We start from the raw sequence: 25,318 nt of genomic DNA, 5'->3' as shown, positions 1-25,318 counted from the left end.
TTTTCACACATTGGCAGAAGTTAATCTCATCCACAGGGCTGGAGGGCGGGTGGCAGTCAGTGGTAGGGTGCCTTGTAAATGGGAGGAATGCCAGGGGGGAAGGGGGTTGGGTGGAGTAGAGTGGATGGTGCTGTGGCAAAGTGTCTGTTGCTTTCCTGGATCGATATAATTATCCCAAAGGCTGGGAGGCTCAGATACCCAGAGGCCAACTCAACGGAGGCTGTTAAGTACTAATTAGGGGCCACTTAAGAGCTTAGCCGTACAATCCCTACATTGTAGAAAGAGGCCATTTGGCCCAACAACTCTGCACCAACTCTCTGAAAGAGTATCCAACTCTGTCCTATTCTCGTAACCCCACCTTTAGTCCACCATACACATCTTTGGACACTAAGGGGCAATTTAGCTTGGCCAATCCACCTGAACTGCACATCTTTGGACTGTGGGAGGAAACCAGAGCATCCGGAAGATTCCCGGATTCCCGGCTTGGGTCACTGTCTGTGTGGAGTCTGCACATTCTCCCTGTGTCTGCGTGGGTTTCCTCTGGGTGCTCCGGTTTCCTCCCACAGTCCGAAGATGTGTGGGTTAGGTGGATTGGCTGTAAGAAATTACCCTTTAGTGTCCAAAGGTGTATTGGCTAGGTGGATTGGCCATGGTAAATGCGTGGGGTTATGGGGATAGGGCCTGGGTAAGATGCTGTTGCAGAGAGTTGGGGCAGACTCAATGGGCCAAATGGCCTCTTTCTGCACTGTAGGAACTCTATGGTTCGATGGCTACTTGTTGGAAGCACATGGGATAGAAGTTTTGTTCCTTACTCACCACTTATTGACATGATTGGGTAGTGAAATTGCAGGCTAATGAAGCGCAATTTCTGGTTTAAAATTGTGACCTGTCAGCAGGTTTGAACTGGAAATGGATCAATGGGACAGAAATTCAAGACATGGACATCCCTGGCACAGGTGCCCACTGAGGTTACCTACTCCTTACCCCTATCAAAGTCTCTGAGGTTAGGACAGGCGCCCTGGGTTGCACTAAAAATTATGGCTTTCATTCCACTGAATGTAAATGGTGCATAGGAGCCCCGGTGGCACAGCGGTTAGCACTGCTGCCTCACAGCACCAGAGCCCCCCCCCGGGTTCAATTCCCCACTTGGGTCACTGTCTGTGCGGAGTCTGCACGTTCTCCCCATGTCTGCGTGGGTTTCCTCCAGCTGCTCCGGTTTCCTCCCACTGTCCGAAAGACATGCTGGTTAGGGTGCATTGGCCATGCTCAATTCTCTCTCAGTGAACCCGAACAGGCGCCGGAGCGTGGTGACTAGGGGATTTCACAGTAACTTCATTGCAGGGTGATGCACCATCAATCGAGCAAAGACTAGTTTGTATGCAAGAACAAATAGGCTTTTATTAGCAAAAGACTTGGAGCACACCCATGCCGATGAACTGGTCCAGACTGAGGCAGGGGGGTGGGGGGCAGTCACCTTTATACTTGGACCAGGGGGGGGGAGGAGTCCCGGGCAGGGCCGGCAGGGACGTGTCCAGGCTTGTCCCACACGCAGGCAATAAGCTAACAGTGGTTTACCACACAGTGTCAACGTAAGCCTACTTGTGACTAATCAATAAACTTTAAAGAAGGAGGCCATTTGGCCCTTCTTGTGCTAGTATTCGGGCATCCAACAGAAGGAGGGGCAGGGAAAAGCAACACAGCCTCACAGTACCACCGCAGTAGAGGGTAAAGGTGAAATTTGCCCACTATCCCTTTATACGGGAGCTGAAACTAAATCCCCCAAACTCTGCGGTTGGCGTGGATGCAGGTAGCCTGGTCGACCTCGTTTGTTTAGATTTTCAAAAAGCTATTTGGCAAAAAGCCACAAAATAGACAAAATTATAAGGATGATTCTGTAGTAATTTCCTTTGCTGCGGCAGTTGATGACCTTGCTGTAAGCGTGCTTGTTTACTGTTTGATGAATATCCTGTAAAATGTAAGGCACTTTTTTTTTTGCTAGCACTCTGGTAATCCAGTACAAAGCTGAACATTTCAGAGAGCTCCCACAGGAGTTACTTAAATAAGGATCTCTTTACATGGACTTAAACCAATCAATGGGTAACTACAACCACTGCTTTGTGTTAAAGTAAGGGAACTGTCCAGAGGACTAATGATGGAAGCTTGAGTCAATTTGGCAACACGTGAGCTTCAGAGAACAGGAATCAGGATGCCCATGCTACATTCGGATATTTGTGATTAATTTTTAATGTCATGGAAATCCTACAAGTGGCAGAAAGAGGCCATTCGGCCCATTGAGTCTGCACCGGCAACAATCCCAGCCAGGCCCTACCCCGTAATCCCACATATTTACCCCACTGAATTGCCCCTTAGTGTCAGGGGGACTAGCTAGGTTAAATGCATGGGGTTATGGGGATAGGGCCTGGGTGGGATTGTGGTCGGTGCAGACTCAATGGGTCGAATGGCCTCCTTCCGCACTGTAGGGATTCTATGATCCCTTTTATGATCCCTCACTAATCCCTCTAATCTACACATCCTGGGACACTAAGGGGCAATTTAGCACCGCCGATTCACCTAACCCGCACATCTTTGGAGCAAACCGGAGCACCCAGAGGAAACCCACACAGACACGGGGAGAACGTGCAAACTCCACACAGACAGTGACCCAAGTTGGGAATTGAACCTGGTCCCTGGAGCTGTGAGGCAGCAGTGCTAACCACCGTGCCACCCTGAACGTGGTTGCAAACTTGTGTAAATGTTCCTTTTTAGAGCACCTCTATTGCATCTCTAATCTGTTGCAGACATAGAGCGGGCTTTTACTGCCTCGTATGCCCCAAAACTGGAATTTCCTGCCTGAGGTCAACGGACCTTTCCATGGTCCACCCCTCGCCTGCTCCGATTCCCGTGGCGGTAAAATTCCAGCCACAGTGTTGGTTGGAGAATAGAAGCTCCTTGTGTCTCACCAACTTAGCTGAGTTCTTCAAGATGTTTACTAGGTTAGTGGAGAAGTTGGGTTGCCAACCCTCCAGTTTTGCCCTGGAGCCTCCAGGAATGGAAGAGTGATCTCGATTCAAATATGCGAATTCGGAGCTGGATTTGGCCATCCTGTCCCTCCGGCATGCTCCACCATCTGTGGAGATCTGACTGTGGTCACAACTCCACTTTCCTGTCTACTCCCCAGTACCCTTTGACAGTCTCGTCAATCTAAACCCTATCTGTTAAAAGCATTCAATGACTCAGCAGCCTCCACTGCTCCCCCAGGGAAGAGAATTCGACAGACCCTCTGAGAGAAAAAAATTCTCCTCATCTCCGACTTCAGTGGGAGAGGATAGGCATGCTGAGCAACTGATGGCCTCGGTGTGGTGGAAGGGAAGCTGGAGGCAAGAAGTCATGTGATGACAAGCATAGCATCCATAGAATCTCCTCCAGTGCAGAAGGAACCATTTGGCTGTCTGCACTGACTCTCCGAAAGAGCATCTTACACAGGCCCATCAACCATCTCATCCCCACAACCCATGGGGATGAGATGGCCAAACCACCTAGGGCGAGATTTTATCGTGGCCAAACCACCTAACCTACACATCTTTGGACACTACAGGGAAATTTAGCATGGCCAATCCGCCTAACCTACATATCTTTGGACACTAAGGAGCAACTTAGCGTGGCCAATCCACCTAACCTGCACATCTTTGGACACTTGACCTTTCTATCTTCGGGAAGAGCATCTGACTATCCACTCTGTCCATGCCACTCATAATCTTGTAAACCTCTATCAGGTCACCGCTCAACCTCCGTCCTTCCAGTGAGAATAAACTGAGTTTATCCAACCTCTCTTCATAGCTAATACCTTCCAGACCAGGCAGTGTCCCAGTAAACCCCTTCTGTACCCTCTCCAAAGCCTCCACATCCTCTGGTAGTGTGGCGACCAGAATTGTACACAATATTCTAAATGAGGCCGAACTAAGGTTCTGTACAACTGCAACATGACCTGCCAATTTTTATACTCAATGCCCCGACTGATGAAGGTAAGCATGCCGTATGCCTTCTTGACTTCCTTATCCACTTGCATTGCCACTTTCAGTGATCGGTGGACATGTACGCCCAGATCTCTCTGCCTGTCAATACTCCTAAGGATTCTATCATTTGCTGTATAATTTCTACATGCATTGGACCTTCCAAAATGCATTATCTCACATTTGTCCAGATTAAACTCCATCTGTCGTTTCTCCGCCCAAGTCTCTTACCAGTCTATATCTTACTGTATCCTCTGACAATCCTCTTCACTATCCGCAACTCCACCAATTTTTGTGTCATCTGCGAACTTACTAATCAGACCAGCTACATTTTCCTCCAAATCATTTATATATACGACGAACAAACGTCCCAGAACTGATCCTTGTGGAACACCGCTAGTCACAGCCTTCCATTCAGAAAAGCACCCCTCTACTGCTACCCTCTGTCTTCTATGGCCAACACAGTAAGAGTTTTAACAACACCAGGTTAAAGTCCAACAGATTTATTTGGTAGCAAATGCCATTAGCTTTCAGAGCGCTGCTCCTTCGTCAGATGGAGTGGATATATTGAGCAGATATCCACTCCATCTGACGAAGGAGCAGCGCTCTGAAAGCTAATGGCATTTGCTACCAAATAAACCTGTTGGACTTTAACCTGGTGTTGTTAAAACTCTTACTGTGTTTACCCCAGTCCAACGCTGGCATCTCCACATCATGACTTCTATGGCCAAACCAGTTCTGTATCCATCTTGCCAGCTCACCTCTGATCCCATGTGACTTCACCTTTCGTACCAGTCTACCATGAGGTACCTTGTCAAAGGCTTTATTGAAGTCCATGTATACAACAGCCACTGCCTTTCCCTCATCTATGTTGTGATGCATGAGTCTGTAAAGGTTGATAATCAGTGCCACAAGGCTATGGAAAATGCCTAGGATGAGATTTTCCAGCCACATTCGCCCCAAGACTGGCAAATCCCACCCGAGGTCAACGGACTTTTGCATAGCACCCCCCCCCCGTCCACACTGATTCCTTTGGCAGGCGGGAAGGGAAAATTCCGCCCTCAAAATACTGAAACAAGTTTCTAGGACAATCCAATAAATAACAAGGAATACTACAATCTCCTAATGCAAGGGATTAGTTGGGCCCATTGAGAAAACTGTGTAGCCATTGTCTCCTCGCACGGTAGGAGAAATGGATGGGTAATCCCTCAGTCGTGCACTGACTTGTTAGAATGGCAATGAAAATCCTTCGCAAAGAATAGGTAAATCCCTCCCCCGGACTGTGTTTTAAACATCCTTCACCCAGAAAGGTTGGGTAGGCTTGGGTTGTTTTCGTTGGACTGAAGGGTGACCCGGTCGATTACGAGGGGCATGGACAGAGTGAATAGGGAGCAGCTATTCCCCTTATTTGAAGGGCCAGTCACAAGGGGACATAGAAACATAGAAGATAGGAGCAGGAGGAGGCCATTTAGTTCTTCAAGCCTGCTCCGCCATTCATCACGATCATGGCTGATCGTCCAACTCAATAGCCCAATCCTGCTTTCTCCCCATAATCTTTGATCCCATTCGCCCCAAGTGCTACATCCAGCCGCCTCTTGAATACATTCAATGTTTTGTCATCAACCTCTTCCTGTGGTAATGAATTCCACAGGCTCACCACTCTCTGGGTGAAGAAATGTCTCTTCACCTCCATCCTAAATGGTCTATCGTGAATTCTCAGACTGTGGCAACTGGTTCTGGACTCCCCCACCATCGGGAACACCCTCCCTGCATCTACCCTGTCTAGTCCTGTTAGAATTTTATAAGTCTCTATGAGATCCTCCCTCCTCATTCATCCAGCGAAAACAATCCCAAGCGAATCAATCTCTCCTCATACATCAGTCCCGCCACCCCGGAATCAACCTGGTTCAAGATGAAGGATAGGGAGGTTTAGGGGGAATGTGAGGAAAAATATCTTCAAGGCCAAGTGCTGGTAAATAGGATTAGGTGAGAGGTCAGGTGTTTCTCACTTGGCAGTGCAGACTTGATGGGCCAAAGGGCCTCTTCTGCACTGTACAATTCTGATTCTTAACATTAAAACCTCCCCAAAAACCTTCCCCACTTTCATTAGGGTTGTCCCTTATGGAATTTGTTTTAATTTTGCCTTTGGACAGTCAGAGAGAAATTTCCTATGATTCTTTTCCCTGAACTGACCAAGACTTTTTTTTTGTCCCTTTTGAAGCTGTATCACTCATCAGGGGCGGGGGCGTTGCGGGGGGTGGTGGGGAGTGGGGTCACCCTGTGCAATACAACATGAGACAAGCTCAGTAGACCAGCTATAATAGGAGGCATAAGTGTCGCTGCGCTATCATGGAAGATGTAATTACAATGTGAAGGTTTATGTAGACAGTTTCCATTATCAATTTGGACACAGGAATTTACAGTGGGAAAGGTTGGCACAGAAGTGTCACAAATATGTGACAACATAATGTATGGTTTGTCGTCAGGAAATGAGTGCCAGTGTAAGGTTTTGATATATCACAACAGAAAATTAATGGAAGGGATTTTATCCCATTGCCGCATTGATTCAGCACAGAGCCTGAATCTCTTTAAATATAATATACTATTTACTGGAGTTGGTTGAATTTAAACAACAAGGGTATTCCGTGTAACTATAATATTATCATTTGCTATGGAATGAATTGAGCTACACTTAACCCTTAGCATTCCTGGCATTTTGAAAGATTAGCTGGAGTATGGGCTGAAGACCAGGCAAGTTACTCAGAGGAGGTCTGACTCCAGAATGGAGTTCCATTCAGCAGAGACTTAATTGAAAATGTATATTTAATTGGACTGATCCGTAACATTAGGAATAATGAATGGTCATTCTGTCGGACCAGGAGTAGGCCCTTTGATCCCTCAAACCCGCGCTGCGATTGATCTGCATCTCAGCTCCATTATTTTCTGTCTGTGCTCCGTATACCTGACAAAAATCAATCGGTCTCAGTCTTAATGGGGCGGCAGGGTGGGCACAGTGGTTAGCACTGCTGCCTCACAGCGCCAGGGACCCCGGGTTCAATTCCGGCCTTGGCTCACTGTCTGTGCGGAGCCTGCACGTTCTCCCCGTGTCTGCGTGGGTTTCTTCCGGGTGCTCCGGTTTCCTCCAAAGATGACAAAGGGTCACCCAGACTCGGAACGTTGGCTCTCATCTCTCCCCACAGATGCTGTCAGACCTGCTGAGATTTCTGTTTTTGTTTCAGATTCCAGCATCCGCAGTATTTTAGCTTTTACCGGGTTAGGTTGATTGGCCGCGCTAAATTGCCCCTTAGTGAGAGGGGATTAGCAGGGTAAATACATGGGGTTCTGGGGATAGGGCCTGGGTGGGATTGTTGTCAGTGCAGACTCAATGGGCTGAATGGCCTCCATCTTCACTGTAGGGATTCTATGAATCTATGATTAAGGTGCAAATTGCCCCAGCATCCATAGTCTCTTGGGGAGAGAATTCCAGATTTCCAGTCCATGAAAAAGTGATTCCTGATTTTAGGATTATGCCCCTTGACTCTCTCACCATTGGAAATACATTCCCTATATCTATCCTATCAAATAGTTGTTTTTTTATTCTTTCATGGGATGTGGGTATCAGCGGGCTGGGCCTGTATTTATTGCCTATCCCTAACTGCCCTTCAACTGAGTGGCATTTAAGTGCCATCCACATTGCTGTAGATCTGGATATACATGTCGGCCAGACCAGGTAAGGACAAAAGATTTCCTTACCTGAAGGACATTATTGAGCCAGATGGGTTTTTCCGACAATCGACAACGGTTTCATGGTCATAATTGGACTTTTAATTCCAGATTTTTATTGAATTCAAATTCCGTAGTGGGATTTGAACCTGGGTCCCCAGAGCATTACCCTGGGTCACTGGTCGAGTGATAATATCACTACGCCACTGCCTCCCCTATAAGCACTTAGATAACCCCTCAATCTTCTATACACTTGGAAATACAAACTGATATTGTGCAGTTCATTGACAACGTAGCGTCCAGATCAACTTGAATTATCCATCGCTGTTGAGTCGAAGAGAAATGGCAAACCTAAACTCTATAGCTGAGTGTAACATTCCAGCTACAGTCAAGAGGTCGTGGCTTTATTTTCTAGGGTTCTAGGAAGCTAACGGGATGAAAGGGAATATCGACTCTGAAACAGACACACAATTTTGTTTGTGCCCCCCTCTGACTAACGATCACTGCATTCACACATGGAGTTCAGAGCAGCCAACTTTCTTGGCTGTGTCGGCAGTTACTGAGCTGACATAAGAACATAAGAACTAGGAGCAGGAGTAGGCCATCTGGCCCCTCGAACCTGCTCTGTCATTCAATAAGATCACGGCTGATCTTTTCATGGGCTCAGCTCCACTTACCGCCCGCTCACCATAACCTTTAATTCCTTTACAAAAATGTATCTATCCTTGCCTTAAGAACATTCAATGAGGCAGCCTCAGCTCCTTCACTGGGCAGGGAATTCCACAGATTCACAACCCTTTGTGTGAAGAAGTTCCTCCTCAACTCAGTCCTAAATCTGCTTCCCCTTATTTTGAGGCCATGCCCCCTAGTTCTAGTTTCACCCGCCAGTGGAAACAACTTCCCTGCTTCTATCTTATCTATTCCCTTCATAATCTTATATGTTTCTATAAGATCTCCCCTCATTCATCTGAATTCCAATGAATATAGCCCCAGTCTACTCAGTCTCTCCTCATAAGCCAACCCTCTCAACTCCGGAATCAACCTAGTGAATCTCCTCTGCACCCTCTCCAGTACCAGTATATCCTTTCTCAAGTAAGGAGACCAAAACTGTACACAGTACTCCAGGTGTGGCCTCACCAGCACCCGAGACGCTGAGATCTATCAGCCCTTAACTGTGATGTGCTTGATTAGACCTGGTGGAAGAAGAGTATCACTGGATAACTTGAGGTGTGGTATTGAACAGATGGAAAGAATGATAGGGGTCAGCTTATGCACATGATGTTTTTCATTGGGCAGAAAAACAGGCAGGCTGAGCAAAGCCGGTAACCCAGGCCACAAAAGACCCTTAATCGCCAGATTCTGTTTCCGCAGATTAAGCTTAATGTCAGAACAGATGCAATGCCTTGCCCATCATCATTCTGCTCTGCAGTTATGTGTATCGTTGATGCCTATTAAATGAAAGGGTTGGAGGGCAGTAAATGCTGTTTCATGCAAGAAGTGCCAATTGGTGCCAATTTAATTTGATTCAGGTGACATATATCTGGACTCCCATTACAATGTGGATCAGGACTGACAAGTCCATTGTGCCACTGCCAGCCAATATGGAAAATCCAGAAGGATTTTCCTAACTGAGGAATTTGTCAAGAGGTTCTGTTCGAAAAGTTTATTCATCAGTGTCACAAGTAGGCTTACATCAACACTGCAATGAAGTTACTGTGAAAACCCCCTAGTCGCCACACTCCGGCACCTGTTCAGGTACACAGAGGGAGAATTTAGCACGGCCAATGCACCTAGCCAGCGCGTCTTTCGGACTGTGGGAGGAAACCGGAGCAAACCCTCGCAGACACAGGGAGAATGTGCAGGCTCCACACAGCCAGTGACCCAAGCCGGGAATCGAACCCGGGTCCCTGGCGCTGTGAGGCAGCAGTGCTAACCACTGTGTCACCGTGTTTCAACCTATCAGGAATGCATGTACAATGAGTAGATTGGTTGCAGAGGTATTGGCTATTCGTGTAGCTGATGAAAGTTTAAGCTTAATTTGAGTGCGTCTGTGACTGTTGAGAGAATGGATCTTGCCTCAGACGGAACTGGGTGACAGATTGTCTCCAGGTTTCATTGATTTGCAAAGTATTAAATTCTGCAATCTGATTTATGAAATGGAAAAACACAATTTTACTGCCTGTTTATAAAAATTTACTGATTCATTTAACACTGCAACTGAAAGGAAGTGAGAACCTTAGAGAGTAAATCACAGAACATCTGGATTAATTGTGGAGGCAGTATATTTTTTTTATTAAGGAAAGTAAAATGTAAACCAATTCATCGCACAAGATATGCATTGTTCTTCAACTGTCTCCCCTTTCACATCTTCATGTACCGAAGGTGCTAACAAAGGATGGCACAGTGGCACAGTGGTTAGCACTGCTGCCTCACAGTGCCAAGGACCAGGTTCGATTCCAGCCTTGGGTGATTGTGTGGAATTTGCACGTTCTCCTCATGTTCGTGGGGTTCCCTCCGGGTGCTCCGGTTCCCTCCCACAATCCAAAAATGTGTAGGTTAGGTGGATTAGCCATGCTAAATTAGCCCTTACTGTCCAAAGGTGTGTAGGTCAGGGGGATTAGCCATGATAAATTGCCCCTTAGTATCCAAAGATGTGTGGATTGGCCATGGTAAATGCACAGGATTATGGGGATAAAGTGGGGAGGGCCTGAGTGGGATGAGCTTTTGGAGAGTCGATGCAGACTCAATGGGCCAAATGGCCTCCTTCTGCACTGCAGGCATTTGATGATTCTTACTGTCTCATCTCTGTGTCAATTGTGAGCACTTTTCCCCCTGAATCAGACGATTGTGGCCCACTTGAGTTATTGAGCTAAAAAAGTCAAGACTGATATGATACTACAGTGCACTACTGAGGGAGCACTGCACTATTGGAGGTGCCTTTTTTTGGGTGAGACATTAAACTGAGGTCGTGTTTGCCATCTGCAGTAGAAGTAAAAGATGTAATGGTTCTGTTTTGGATATCCCCAGCCTCCTGACAGATATTCATCCCTTAATCAACATCCCAAACACACATTACCTGGTCATTATCACTTTGCTGTTTCTGAGAGCTTGCCATGTGAAAATTGGTTGCTGCATTGCTTACAATGTTGACTACACTTCAAAAGTGCTTCATTGACTGTCATCCAGTAGTCATGAGAGGTGCTATGTAAATGCAAGTTTTCTTTGAGAGGGAGTTTGTTTTCCCATGAACTTCAACAGCTCCTCATCCAAGCGGGCATTCTTAATGTATGAGTTTAACTTTAAGCTTATTTATTAGTGTGACAAGTAGGCTTACATCAACACTGTAATGAAGTTACTGTGAAAATCCCCTAGTCGCCACACTCCGGCGCCTGTTCTGGTACACAAAGGGACAATTTAGCATGGCCAATCCACCTAAACAGCACGTCTTTTGGACTGTGGAAGGAATGGCATAGTGGTTAGCACTGCTGCCTCAAAGCGCAAGGGGCCTGGGTTCAATTCTGGCCTCAGGTGACTGTGTGGAGTTTGCACGTTCTCCCCCTGTCTACGTGGGTTTCCTTCGGGTACTCCAGTTTCCTCCCACACTCCAAAGATGTGCAGGTTAGATTGATTGGCCATGCTAAATTGTCCCTAAATGTCAGGGGGATTAGCAGGGTAAATACGTGGGGTTACGGGGATAGGGGCTGAGATTATGGTCAGTGCAACTCGATTGGCTGAAAAGCCTTCTTCTGGACTGTAGGGATTCTATGATTCTATAAACCGGAGCACCCGGAGGAAACACACACAGACATGGGGGGAACGTGCAGACTTTACACAGACAGTGATCCAAGCCGGGAATCAAACCCAGGTCCCTGGCGCTGTGAGGCAGCAGTGCTAACCACTGTGCCACCGTGTTGCCCCTCCAGTATCTCCAGTTTGTACTGGGTCTAGTCTCTGGGAAGTTTAAGTTTATTTGTTAGTGTCACAAGTAGGCTTACATTCACACTGCAATGAAGTTACTGTGAAAATCCCCTAGTCGCCACACTCAGGCGCCTGTTCGGGTACGCTGAGGGAGAATTTAGCACGGCCAATGCACCTAACCAGCACGTCTTTCTGATTGAGGGAGGCAACCGGAGCACCCGGAGGAAACCCACGCAGACACGGGGAGAACGTGCAGACTCTGCCTACACAATGACCCAAGCCGGGAATCGAACCCGGGTCCCAGGCACTGTGAGGCAGCAATGCTAACCACTGTGCCCAGGAGAAAGCAGATGTTCCTGTTTTGGGACTGATATTCCCTTTTCATTCCCCCTAACCTGCTACAACCTTGTCCTTTCTCTCGACTGTTGACCGATCTGCCGCGTGTCTCCAGACGACCTTTTTTTTTAAACTCATAAAGAAAGGAGGGCGTCATTGGTTTATTTTCTCCTGCTGTTATTTTTAATTTTCATTTGCCATCTGAAGGTGACGAACGCGACAAATAGGCTGCTAAGTTCTTAGTGCACTGAAGTCTTTTGAAATTGTGAGATCTTGTAACTGTATTCCCTATTCAGATTGTAATCACCATTGCTGTAGATCTGTACGGTCGCACAACAATGCTCACTCAACAGGGAATTTGAATAGAATCCAGGTTTCAAACCAGCAAATCACTGACAGCAATGAATCATGTTTTGTGCTTGAATAACAGTACACCGGAGTTTGTTTCCATTGTTTTTTGGCTGGATGTACACACAAAAGATAACTCCAGCTTTTGTGCTTTGAGAGATGGACAAGGCAGGCTATGATTGTGTGTGTTTTTAAATAAATAAAAAGTGAAGTTTATTTATCAGTCACCAGTAAGGCTTACATTAACACCGCAATGAAGTTATTGTGAAATTCCCCTAGTTGCCACACACTGGCACCTATTTGGGTCAATGCACCCTAACCCCGCACGTCTTTCAGACTGTGGGAAGAAACCGGAGCACCCGGAGGAAACCCGCGCAGACATGGGGAGAATGTGCAGATTCCGCGCAGACAGTGACCCAAGCCTGGAATTGAACCTGGGTCCCTGACGCTGTGAAGGAGCAGTGCTAACCATTGTGCCACCGTGCCGCCCCATCATCATTTATTACATCATTGAGTGGCCCTGCTTAGCCCAGTTAGTAGCCCTTTGACCTCTGGGTCACTAGGTTGAGGTCTCAGGACTTGGGTTTTAAATCTAGGCTCCTCTGACGAAGCCACCTCGCTCCATCAATGGTAACCATACGCTCAGCCATCTGGGCTCCAATCATTGATAGTTCCTTTCTAAATCTCTTCACTTCACACTCCTGCATTAAGACAATGGTTTTTAAGTTTTAAGTTTATTTATTAGTGTCACAAGTCAGCTTACATTAACACTGCAATGAAGTTACTGTGAAAACACCCTAGTTATCACACTCCGGTGCCTGGTCGGGTACACTGAGGGAGAATTTAGCACGGCCAATGCACCTAACCAGCACATTTTTGGAGTGTGGGAGGAAACCAGAGCACCCGGAGGAAACCCACGCAGACACGGGGAGAACGTGCAGGCTCCACACAGACAGTGACCCAAGCTGGGAATCGAACCCGGTTCCCTGGCGCTGTGAGGCAGCAGCGCTGACCACTGCTGAGAGCTTACCTCTAATTTGGTCGCCTATCCTAACATCTCCTTTTTTGGCTTCTTGCTTCTTTCTGTAGAGAGTCTATGATTTCTAGTCTATGATTTCTGTCTGATTTCTCTCTGTGAAGGAACACCAGACATTTAACTGGGCTGATTGACTTTTTTAAATTTATTCTCTCGTGGGATGTGGGCATCGCTGACAAGCTCAGCATTTGTTGCCCATCCCCAATTGTCTTTGAATTGAGTGTCTTGCTTGGCCACTTCGGAGGGCAGTTAAGAATCAACCACATTGCTGTGGGTCTGGAGTCACATGTAGGCCAGACAATGCAAGATCTCCTTCCCTAAAGGGACATCAGTGAACCAGATGGGTTTTTAACATTACTTGATGATAGAATCATAGAATCCCTGTAGTGCAGAAGGAGGCCATTCAGCCCATTGTGCCTACACCAACTGTCTCTGACAGAGGACCTTACCCAGGCCCTTTTCCTCCACCCTGGTTAGATGGTTAATCCATCTAACCTACGCATCTTAGGACACGAAGAGGCAATTTAGTAAGGCCAACCCATCTAACCTGCACAGCTTTGGACTGTGGGAGGAAACCCACGCTGACATGGAGAGAATGTGCAAACTCCACACAGACAGTCCCCAATGCCGGAATTGAACCCAGGTCCCTGGCACTGTGAGGCAGCAGTGCTAACCACTGTGCCACCCTGACACCCTTCATAGTTTCATGGTCACCATTGCTGAGACTAGCTTTATTCATTGAATTTGAATTCTGCCACCTGTCATGATGTGATTTGAACCCATGTCCCAGAGGATTAGTCTGGGCCCCTGGATTACAACTCCAGTGACATTATCACTATTCAACCGTCACCCCTGAACTATAAAGATGTAAGTTGTTGTTGGGTGCTGTATTGATAGAGCTGTTGTCCTTTAGGTGAGTCACTGAATGAGGCACGGCCTACTGTTTCCAATAGATACTGTCAGTCTACCTGCCCGGGTGATTCAGATGAACAGAACTCATGGCAGGCTGTAAAGAAATGGAAGTTCTCTCCGGATCTTAACTCGTGTTCTTACCCACACTCAGCAACCATGGCATGGTAACACAGTGGTTAGCTGCTTCACAGCGCTAGGGACCAGGGTTCGATTCCCAGCTTGGGTCACTGTCTGTGCGGAGTTTACACATTCTCCCCGTGTCTGTGTGGATTTCCTCCGGGTGCTCCCGCACATTTGAAAGACGTGCTGGTTAGGGTGCATTGACCCAAACAGGCGCCGGACTGTGGCAACTCTGAGAACTTCACAGTAACTTCATTGCAGTGTCCATGTAAGCCTTGCTTGTGACGAATAAATAAACTTTAAACTTTTAAAATTTACATTTAGATAGCACCTGTTTGGGGTAAAACAACCCAAGTGCTTCATAGGTGCATAAATCGGACAACAATGTGACACCGAAGCAAAGGAGGAAACATTAGGACATTTGACCAAACACCGAGACAAAGAGATAGCATTTGTGGGTGGGGTGAGAGATGGAATTCTTCCCTTCACTAACGTAGTCAAACGCAGCTGAACTGACCTTTTACCTCAGTGCTATTTGTGGGATCAGGCTGTGCGTAAAGCGGCAGTTACACTTGCCTACTCATCCTTTAATTCATTGATACACTTTACTCCATTTCAGAGAGACTTTGGCTGAATGGCTTCTTCTTGTCACTGTGATGGCTCAGTGTTGAACATCAGTCAGCTCAATTCATGATGTATCGTGGTGTGGATGGGGTATCTGGGCAGCCACCATTGCTGAGGAACAATGTGGTCCCTTGTAGGAAACTCACCAAACAAGCCCACTCCGAGGCCAGTTGCAGCCCCACTTCACAACACCTCAGTCAGTCCTTCAATTTTAGAAAATAACTCCTTCACCAAATGCATCTCCTCTTGTGCAGAATGTCTTGAAGTCAGTCAAAGTGCTGGGCAAAGAAATCACCACCTCTAAAAGTGACACACTGTCAGGAGCATAGGAATTAGGAGCAAAAGTAGGCAAATTCAGCCCTTCGGGCCTGCTCCACCACTCAATCAGATCATGGCTGATCTCTCCCAGGTCTCCCTACCAGTTCCCCATATCCTTTTTAACCTGTTTTTTTCATCAGAAATGTATCTATCTCCTTGAAACTATTTAATGATCGAGACTCCACTGCGCTATGGGTCAACGAGTTCCACAAATTCACCACTCTCTTACTAGAAGGATGTGGAGGCTTTGAAGAGGGTACAGAAAAGGTTTACCAGGACGTTGCCTGGTATGGAAGGCATTAGCTATGAGGAGAGGCTGGAGAAACTTGGTTTGTTCTCACTGGAACAATAGAGGTTGAGGGGCGACCTGATAGAAGTCTACAAGATTATGAGGGGCATGGACAGAGTGGATAGTCAGAAGCTTTTTCCCAGGGTGGAAGAGTCAATTACTAGGGGGCATACTAAGGTTACTAAGGTGCGAGGGGCAAGATTTAAAGTAGATGTACGGGGCAAGTTTTTTACATAGAGGGTGGTGGGTGCCTGGAACTCGCTGCCGGGGGAGATAGTGGAAGCAGGTACGATAGTGACTTTTAAGGGGATCTGGACAAATACATGAATAGGATAGGAATAGAGGGATATGGTCCTCGGAAGGGTAAGGGGTTCACACGAGCAGCATGGTCGGTGCAGGCTTGGAGGACCAAAGGGCCTGTTTCTGTGCTGTAATTCTCTTTGTTCTCTGTACTTAGAAGTAGTTCCTCCTCAACTCAGTTTGAAATCTACTGCCTCACAACCTATACCTGTGACCTTTTGTTCTAGATCACCCCACGAGGGGAAACATTTGGTCTACCTTTACATTCTGGTCTACGTTCAATCCTTTTTAGCATTTATATACCTCGATCAGATCCCCTCTCATTCCTTCTAAACTCCAGCAAGTGTAAGCCCAAACTGTTCAATCTCTCCTCATGCGTCAACCCTTTCATCCCCAGAATCAATCTGGTGAACCCCCTCTGAACTGCCTCCAATGACACTGCATCCTTCCTCAAGTAAGGAGACCAAAACGGGACACAATACTCCAGATGTGGTCTCACCAACACCCCAATACAATTGAAAGAGCACTTCTCTACTCTTATACTTCACATTTCCTTGCCCCTCTGTAGTGCCAGGAATCTCTTTCTCCTTACGAAGGGCCCGTTACAGTAAGGTATTTTTGATAGGCGACGAAGGCTAGCAAAATTCTCCCGGCAATACTTTCAAGTCAAGTGCTGAATGCAGCAATTGAGAGATCATGGCAAACCTTTGAAAGTCCACAGATAACCTGGTTATCTATGAAGGCCTGACATCCCACCAGAGGTTAAAAAAAAGTAAAAAAGTTTATTTATTAGTCACAAGTAAGGTTTACATTAACACTGCAATGAAGTTACTGCGAAATTCCTCGAGTTATCACAGTCCAGCGCCTGTTCGGGTACATTGAGGGAGAATTTAGCATGGCCAACGCACCCTAACCAGCACGTCTTTCAGAATATGGGAGGAAACCAGAGCACCCGTAGGAAACCCACGTAGACACGGGGAGAACATGCAGACTCAACACAGACAGTGGCCCAAGCTAGGAATCGAACCCGGGTCCCTGGCATTGTGAAGCAGCAGTGTTAACCACTGTGCCACCTTGCCGCACTTAAGCGCAGGAACAAAGGAATTAGGAACAGAAATAGGCAAATTCAGCCCTTCGAGCCTGCTCCGCCATTCAATCAGACCATGGTTGATCTCTCCCTGGTCTCAAATCCACCTCCCCACCTGTTCCCCATGTCCTTTCAATCCATTTAAAAAAAATCAGAAATAGATCTATCGCCTTCTTGAAATCATTCAGCGATTCAGACTCCACCGCGCTCTGGGGCAGCGAGTTCCACAAATTCACCACCCTCTTCGAGAAGTAGTTCCTCCTCATCTCAGTGTTAAATCTACCGCCTCTCAACCTATATCTGTGACCTCTTGTTCGAGACTGCCCCACAAGAGGAAGCGTCTGGTCTGCGTTTACTTTGTGCAGGCCTGCGGTTAGCACACCGTAAAGTTTTGCACAATGGCTCAGTCCATGTATGGACCCATCCAGATATAGAGTGGCTTACTGGACCGTGTTAAATCAGGACCTTTCTCCCCTCAAGTTACTTCCAGCTGACATAGCAACAGCCTGTACAGCTGCAGTGTTTCCCTGAGGTCTGCCCGTAGAGAACAGCTGATTACCAATGCAAATATAATCTCTTTGAGATGAGAAAAGAGTGCGTGTCTGTCTGCCGCATGTGAGGGTCGTATTGTTTAACCACCAACGAATATTGAACACCCCGCTTTCATACATAGCAATGTCGATGGAAATCATAATTTTTCCTTTTATTGAAATGCCATCTTTGCTCCGATCTTCACCTTCCCTTCTGTCTGTCTTATCCATGGCACAGAGCGAGAGAGATGAACGTCGCGAGGAATGATCTTCAGATCTGAAACATGCCGATAATTCCCCTCCCCCTCCCCACAGGCTTGCCAAGAGTGCGCACTCTCTGTGGTAAAATAGAATGCAATTTCCAGTCCCATTATCTTCAAAATAACTGAACATATTATGAGAAAAAATTGTTTTTGTTCCTGCCGCCCAGTCAGAGTTAGAGCTCGGAAAATGATCTGCCGACAGATGTTAACTCTTTGAAGGACATCGGTCTTGATTTTAATTTCTCGCCCAAATTTGCCGCCTCCCGAACCTTGCTCGGTTGCAAATATGTTTGCAACAGTGACCCTCTCTTACCCTGTGTGAATCGAAGCAGCAACTTACTCTTCCCATTGATGCAAGGTTAGAGCTATACGTCACCCCGCCCGCCAAAGGAATACGAGCGGGCAAGGGGCGGAACATGGAAAGGTCCATTGACTTCGGGCGGGATTTTACGGTTTTGGGACGAGTGAGGCCATAAAATCCCGCCCATAGACTGAGGCTACACTCGCCCCACTCTGCTTTTACCAGGTGTCCACTGTCATTGTTAGAGCTCCCTTCCCTTCCTTCCTCTCTCCCTCCTTGCTTCACTGCATTCAATCCTTTTCTTCCCTATCTCCCTCCCTCCCTGCTTTCCTTCCCTTCCTCGCTCCTTTCCTTCTGTCCTCCCTTCCCTCCCTCTCTTGCTCCCTCCCTAACTCCTTCCTCCCTCCCCTTCCCTTTTCTCTCCTTTTCTTCCCTCCCTTCTTTACTTCTTTTTTTCCTCCCTTCCCTCTCTCCCTTCCTTCCCACTTTCCTTCCTCCCTCCCACCTTTCCTCTGTTCCTTCCTCCCTCCCTCCTTTCCTTTCTCCCTTCCTTCCCTCCCTCCTTCCCTCCTTTCCTCCATTCTGTCCCTCCCTCCTTCCCTTGCTTCCTCCTTCCCTTCCTTCCCTCCATCCCTTTCTCTCTTTCTCCCTCTCCACCCCCCCCCCCCCTTCCCATCTTTCCTTTTCTTTCCTTTAATGATTTTTCCTCTCCTATAATGCTCCGACTGTTCTGTCCGAGTTGACCTAACCCAGGGACAAATCAGAGATTGAGCCCGAGAGTTAACCGCTCGGGAGAAAGGCTCCACGTTAATCAGTGAGCATACCCACTCAAACACCAGCCCACCGAGGTGTTTGGAAACTCAGTGCTTCCGGGCTGTCCGACTTTATTTTCGCTGCTCACAAATCGCCGCACACACATTTTGAAAGGATTTATTTGATGTCGAGGTGGCAGGAACAGGTGTGCCGGTAGACCAGGTAGCTGTAATTTCGGCATCAAAAGATGCCAAACAGCGCCCCCTTGAGGGTCTCATATCAACGTCACTAAAAACCAAACCAGCATTTCCCCTGTCTGTCAAACTATGAAATGCAATTAATAGCGAATTACTACCCTTCCCTGTTCCAGAAATATTACACATCAATGTTTCTTTGACTTCTTAAGACTTCATTATACATGTTGACAAAGGACATGTGTAGCTATAATTATGTGATGCGAGTAAGCTACTGTTTATCTGCCTATCTAGCTGATAAAAGCTTTAAATTGCCCGTGCTAATTTAAATCATTGATAGTTCTGATTCGATCCCCTGGGGTATTAATAACCCCACGGATCCCCAGGATGTTCCATTGTCCTGGCACAGTTGCCCCCCTCCATTTTGTAGCTCTCCCTTTCCAACTCACCCGTTATCTGCTTTCTAACTGACCTCAATGTTCTTGAAAGAACAGCATGAGGGAGGAAAGACGAATGTGTGTGAAGTTTATTTATTAGTGTGACAAGTAAGGCTTACATTAACACTGCAATGAAGTTACTGTGAAAATCCCTGAGTCGCCACACTCCGGCCCCTGTTTGGGTTACACTGAGGGAGAATTTAGCATGGCCAAAGCACCGAACCAGCACATCTTTCAGACTGTGGGAGGAAACTGGAGCACCCGGAGGAAACCCACGCAGACACGGGGAGAACGTGCAAACTCCACACAGACAGTGACCCAAGCTGGGAATTGATCCCTGGCGCTGTGAGGCAGCAGTGCTAACCACTGGTGCCACCGTGCCGCCCCGAGGAGAGAAAATGCAACTCAGTGGTCCCGTGCAGCCCACCTGATACACACACCTGACCACACCTGACTATTTGTTCGTGACAAGTCAATGAGTCAAAAATCTGACACACAGGAATTGTCCCATCCCACTGGTTTTCAATCTGGGTTTGTGTGTCACCAGCACTTTGAGAGAACTGGGTTTGCCTTCTGGGTGGCACAGTGGTTAGCATCGCTACCTCACAGCTCCAGGGACCCAGGTTCGATTCCGGCCTTGGGTGACTGTCTCCGTTGAGTTTGCACATTCTCCCCGTGTCTGCATGGGATTCCTCTGGGCGCCCCGGTTTCCTCCCACACTCCAAAGATGTGCAGATTAGGTGGATTGGCCATGATAAATTGTCCCTTAATGTCCAAAGATGTGCAGATTAGGGGGATTGACCATGATAAATGGTCCCTTAGTGTTCAAAGATGCGCAAGTTAGGTGGATTGGCCATGATAAATTGTCCCTTAGTGTCCAAAGATGCACAGGCTAGGTGGATTAGCCATGATAAATTGTCCCTTAGTGTCCAAAGATGCACAGACTAGGTGGATTGGCCATGATATGTTGTCCCTTAGTGTCCAAAGATGTACAGGTTAGATGGATTAGACACGGTAAAGGCACGGGGTTATGGGGTTAGGATGGGTTAGAGGGCTTGGGTAAGATACTCTGCAGGAGATTTGGTACATTCACAATGGGCAGAATGGCCTCCTTCTGCACTGTAGGGATTCTATGGTTCTTTAACCTGCTCAACATGGCATCCTTGCTACAAAGTCTCTTATCTCCTTTATATTTTTGAAAATAAAATGTGCAGGAGGAGAGCAATGTCCTTGATAGTTCCCAACGCTGGCAATGTTTAAAGCTTTGTTTATAACAATTCCCAGAGGCTGTCTAATGAGGAGCTCGGATTCTGCCTGCGCAATGTTTTTCTTCTCCAAACCTACGATTCCCTTTTGTTTACCTGAGACATGTTCTGCACAAGCTTATTGCTAGCAGATTTCGGAACAATATATGTCAGTTTTGTGGCCCAACCCTGGAGTCCCGCAACAATTCTGCGATTTTTTTTTGGAGAAAGTTCCATTGTTTATCACGACCTAACGTTTAAACGCAACTGTTGGAAAATGAGGAAACTGGAAAGAAAGAAATATTTCCCCGTATTAAGACGTAGCATTAATAAATAGCCTCCCGCCATAGCCCTGGGGTCAACGGCATCCTACAAATAGCGGGAAGGGTTATTTTGATAGGGTTAGGTGAGAAATGAGTTTCAGCAAATACATTATTGAATTAATTAAACTGGGAGATCCAGTTAGTCTGTGAAAGAGTATAGTGTACTGCAGAAACAATTTGTATTGAATTAATATATTTAATCAAATCACATTGGTGTAATTTATTCAAAGGATTTATTTATTGAGCAACTATAGTATTCACAGTTCTCTCTGGCACCAGACATTCCTCCGTTACTTATATGGGCGGCACGGTAGCACAGTGGTTAGCACTGCTGCTTCACAGCTCCAGGGACCTGGGTTCGATTCCCGGCTTGGGTCACTGTCTGTGCGGAGTTTGCACATTCTCCCTGTGTCTGCGTGGGTTTCCTCCGGGTGCTCCGGTTTCGTCCCACAGTCCAAAGGTGTGCGGGTTAGGTTGATTGGCCAAGCTAAATTGCCCCTTAGTGTCCCGGGATGCGTAGATTAGTGGGTAAATATGAGGGTTAGAGGGATTAGCAGGTAAATATATAGGGATACGGGGATAGGGTCTGGGTGGGATTGTTGTCGGTGCAGACTCGATGGGCCGAATGGTCTCTTTCTGCACTGTAGGGTTTCTATGGTTATATTTAAATGCACTATATTTGATACTCACATAAGCAGTCAGTAGTGGTAATATTCAATGTAGAAGGGGGAGGGCAGTATGCTGGCACAGTGGTTGGCATTGCTGCCTCACAGCTCCCGAAACCTGGGTTCGATTCCAGCCTCGGGTCACTGTCTGTGTGGAGTTTGCACGTTCTCCCCAGGTCTGCGTGGGTTTCCTCCGGCTGATCCGGTTTCCTCCCACACTCCAAAGATGTGCGGGTTAGGTTGATCAGCCATGCTAAATTGCCCCTTAGCATCCTGGGATGCCTAGGTTAGAGGGGCAAATGTGTGGGGTTATGGGGGTAGGGCCTGGGTGAGATTGTTGTCAGTGCAGACTTGATGGGCTGAATGGCCTCCTTCTGCACTGTAGGGTTTCTATGAATTCTAACCAAATTATAATGATCGGGGAACTCCTGGGTTTCATCACCAGTGTAGTCTAAGTAAACCATTATAAGCTGGAGTTCAAACAGCATCACTATTACTAGTCTAACATTCTTGGGCGAGGGAGGGCATTTATTGCTCCTACGACTGAAGTTTACCACTGGTAGCAAGGGTATGCTTATGTGCATCGAGGGAGGACTTGGGTGTGATGCCTATCACAGTCCAATAGCCTGTGAAGAGTTGGGATAATGCCGAGTGGGGTTAGCATTGTGGCACGGTGGTTAGCACTGCTGCCTCACAGAGCCGGCGACCCAGGTTCAATTCCAGTGACTGTGTGGAGTTTGCACGTTCTCTTCGTGTCTGCGTGGGTTTCCTCCGGGTGGGCCGGTTTCCTCCCACAATCCAAAGATGTGTGGGTTAGTTGGATTGGCCATATTAAATTGCCCTTTGGTGTTCCAAGATGTGTAGGCTAGGGGGATTAGTGGGGTAAATATGTGGGGTTGGGTGGGATGCTCTGTCAGTGCAGACTCGATGGGCCGAATGGCCTGCTGCTGCACTGAAGGGATTCTATGAATCTGTGAAATGTGACTTCAGGAGAAGGTTATCACTGGCTTCTGAAACTAGGAATTGTGTATCCATTTTGGGTGTTGTGGAAGGTATCTGTACACAGGTTTCAATCTCCACCTGGACCAGCATTATTCGGATTGTGTGATTTCCTGTCTCCACTGTCTGAAGAATCAGGGATTGGGTTGCAGGGGTTGCAGGAGTGGGGGCGGCAGAACCATCCTCACCAACACTCTGCCCTGCAGCCATTCCACACTGCAATGAGTGTTCATTGGCTGTGGGCAGGGCTTGTGCCCCTTGCTCAGGAGGAGGTCCCACCTCAGCAAGTTGCCGGCCAATCGAGACCCTGCAGCGCCCCAAGCTGCAGTGGACAAGATAGGAACTGCGCATTGTCCCTGGAACCGAAATCCTGGGATGCCAAGAAGAGTTATGTTTCAGGGGATCTCGGGGCATGGAGGGAAAGGGAAGCTTTTGGGGGTGGAGGGCGGTGGGGAGAGAGGTGGTGTGGTGGACAGTAAGGGATTGAGGTGTCAGAGGAGAGGCCGGAGGGAGAGAGAGGTCGGATCTGCGGTAACCAAACCATGAGGGGAGACAATTGGGAGCAATAATAGTTCCCCTCCTGACAATGCCCACATCCTGTGAACCAATAAAAAACAGGTTCACCACCATACTCTTGAGGGCCACATAAGGATAGGCAGCAAATAAGTTCATAAGATATAGGAGCAGAATTAGGCCATTCGGCCCATCGAGTCTGCTCCGCCATTCGCTCATGGCTGATATGCTCCTCATCCCCATTTTCCTGCCTTCTCCCAATAACCCTTCAACCCATTGCCAATTAAAAATCTGTCTAACTCCTCCTTAAATTTACTCACTGTCCCAGCATCCACCGCACTTTGGGGCAGCGAATTCCACAGATTCACAACCCTTTGGGAGAAGTAGTTTCTCCTCAACTCTTTTAAATTTGCTACCTCTTATCCTAAGACTGATCTCTCGTCCTAGAATGCCCCACGAGAGGAAGCATCCGCTCCACGTCTACTTTATCCATACCTTTTATCATCTTGAATACCTCAATTTGATCTCCCCTCATTCTTCTCAATTCCAGAGAGTATAGGCCTAAACTGTTCAATCTTTCTTCGTACGGCAAACCCCTCGAATCTGGAATGAATCTAGTGATCCTCCTCTGAGCTGCCTCCACTGCATCTTTCCTCAAATACGGGGGACCAAAACTGTGCTGACGTTGATGTTCACCCCCACAAGCAAAACCTTTCTTAAAATGGCCTTGTAAAGGAGTTCCAGTAGGTTATGATTGGGAATGTCTCGAGGCAAAGAGTTCCTCGCTGATGAAAGAGTTACTGCGATAAACCCGAGCGAAATCTTACCTGTCCTTCACTGTGATTGACATATTGAGGTCCAGCTTGAAATGCAATTTGCCGAGCTAATGAGATCTCCATTCTGTTTTCTCTCTGTCAGGTTTTGTGTTGCAGTACTCGGTTGATAACAGTGAAGAATGGAAGGATGTCTTCATCAACCCCACTGAACGCTCCTTCAAGTTGGACCACCTCAAGTGTGGCACTTGGTACAAGGTGAAACTCGCTGCCAAGAACAGTGTTGGAGCTGGGCGCATTAGCGAGATTATTGAGGCCAAGACTCATGGCAGAGGTAAGTCAGGATGAAAGGATAATCTTTTTGGATGCAAAGTGAGGAGGTGAAACTAATATTGTAACTTCGAGAATGGAAACAAATGCTAACTGACTTCAGACAATTTATCCTGTTCTATTGATAATGATTAGAACCATAGAATCCCAACGGTGCTGAAGGAGGACATTCAGCCCATCGAATCTGTACCGACTCTTTGAAAGAGCATTCCAGCCACGCCTTCCCCTCCGCCCTATCCTCATAATCCCTTGTATTTATCGTGGCTAATTCCCTTGACCTACACATCTTTGAAAACTAGGGGGAAATTTAGCATGGCCAATCCACGTAACTGCACATATTGGGACACTAAGAGACAATTTACCAGGGCCAATCCACCTAACCTACACATCTTTGAACACTAAGGAACAATCTAGCATGGCCAATCCACCTAACCTGCACAATCTTGAGACACAAAGAGACAATTTAGCAGGGCCAAACCTGCACCTCTTTGGAGTGTGGGAGGAAACTGGAGCACCCGGCCAGACATGGGGAGAATGTGCAAACTCCACACAGACAGTCACCCAGGGTCGGAATTGAACCCGGGTCCCTGCCGCTGTGATACAGCAGTGCTAACCACTGTGCCACCATGCCGCCCACAACTCCAGGATCATAAAAGAACCTTAGAAGTTTCCAGCTTGGAATAGAGAACATTCAGCCCATTGTGCCTGTACTAGCTCTTAGAAAAAGCTATCTACTCCCCCACCCATTACCAACGCTCTGGGTCCAATAGCCTTGCAAGTGTCTCCCATTCAAGTCTTTATCCAATTCCCTTAGGATGTTACTATTGAATCTGCTTCCATTAATCTTTCAGGCAGCACATTCCAGATTACAACAACGCTCTACGAGAAAAGTTGCCTCACTGACTCTCTGCTTCCTTTCAAAATTACCCTGAATCTCTGACTTTTGGTTACAGACCCACACAACCAGTGTAA

General features: G+C 47.2%; 2 protein-coding genes across 2 annotated transcripts in view; one reads left to right on the top strand and one right to left on the bottom strand.

Moving 5' to 3' along the window:
• c2cd2l (c2cd2 like) overlaps nucleotides 1-25,318 on the bottom strand; it is a 663,422-nt gene that overhangs the window by 333,053 nt on the left and 305,051 nt on the right. The gene's annotated exons all lie outside the window — the stretch shown is intronic.
• The window catches only part of dscaml1 (Down syndrome cell adhesion molecule like 1), a 601,890-nt gene that overhangs the window by 536,073 nt on the left and 40,499 nt on the right, over nucleotides 1-25,318 (top strand). Inside the window, exon 24 of the mRNA XM_078198958.1 lies at nucleotides 24,162-24,350. Within this exon, the coding sequence (XP_078055084.1) occupies nucleotides 24,162-24,350 (189 nt within the window). The remainder of the gene's footprint in view (nucleotides 1-24,161; nucleotides 24,351-25,318) is intronic.

This window comes from Mustelus asterias, chromosome 27 (genome assembly GCF_964213995.1).
Source record: "Mustelus asterias chromosome 27, sMusAst1.hap1.1, whole genome shotgun sequence".
Classification (NCBI taxonomy): Eukaryota; Metazoa; Chordata; class Chondrichthyes; order Carcharhiniformes; family Triakidae; genus Mustelus; species Mustelus asterias.
This window is presented reverse-complemented; position numbering and strand designations above follow the sequence as displayed.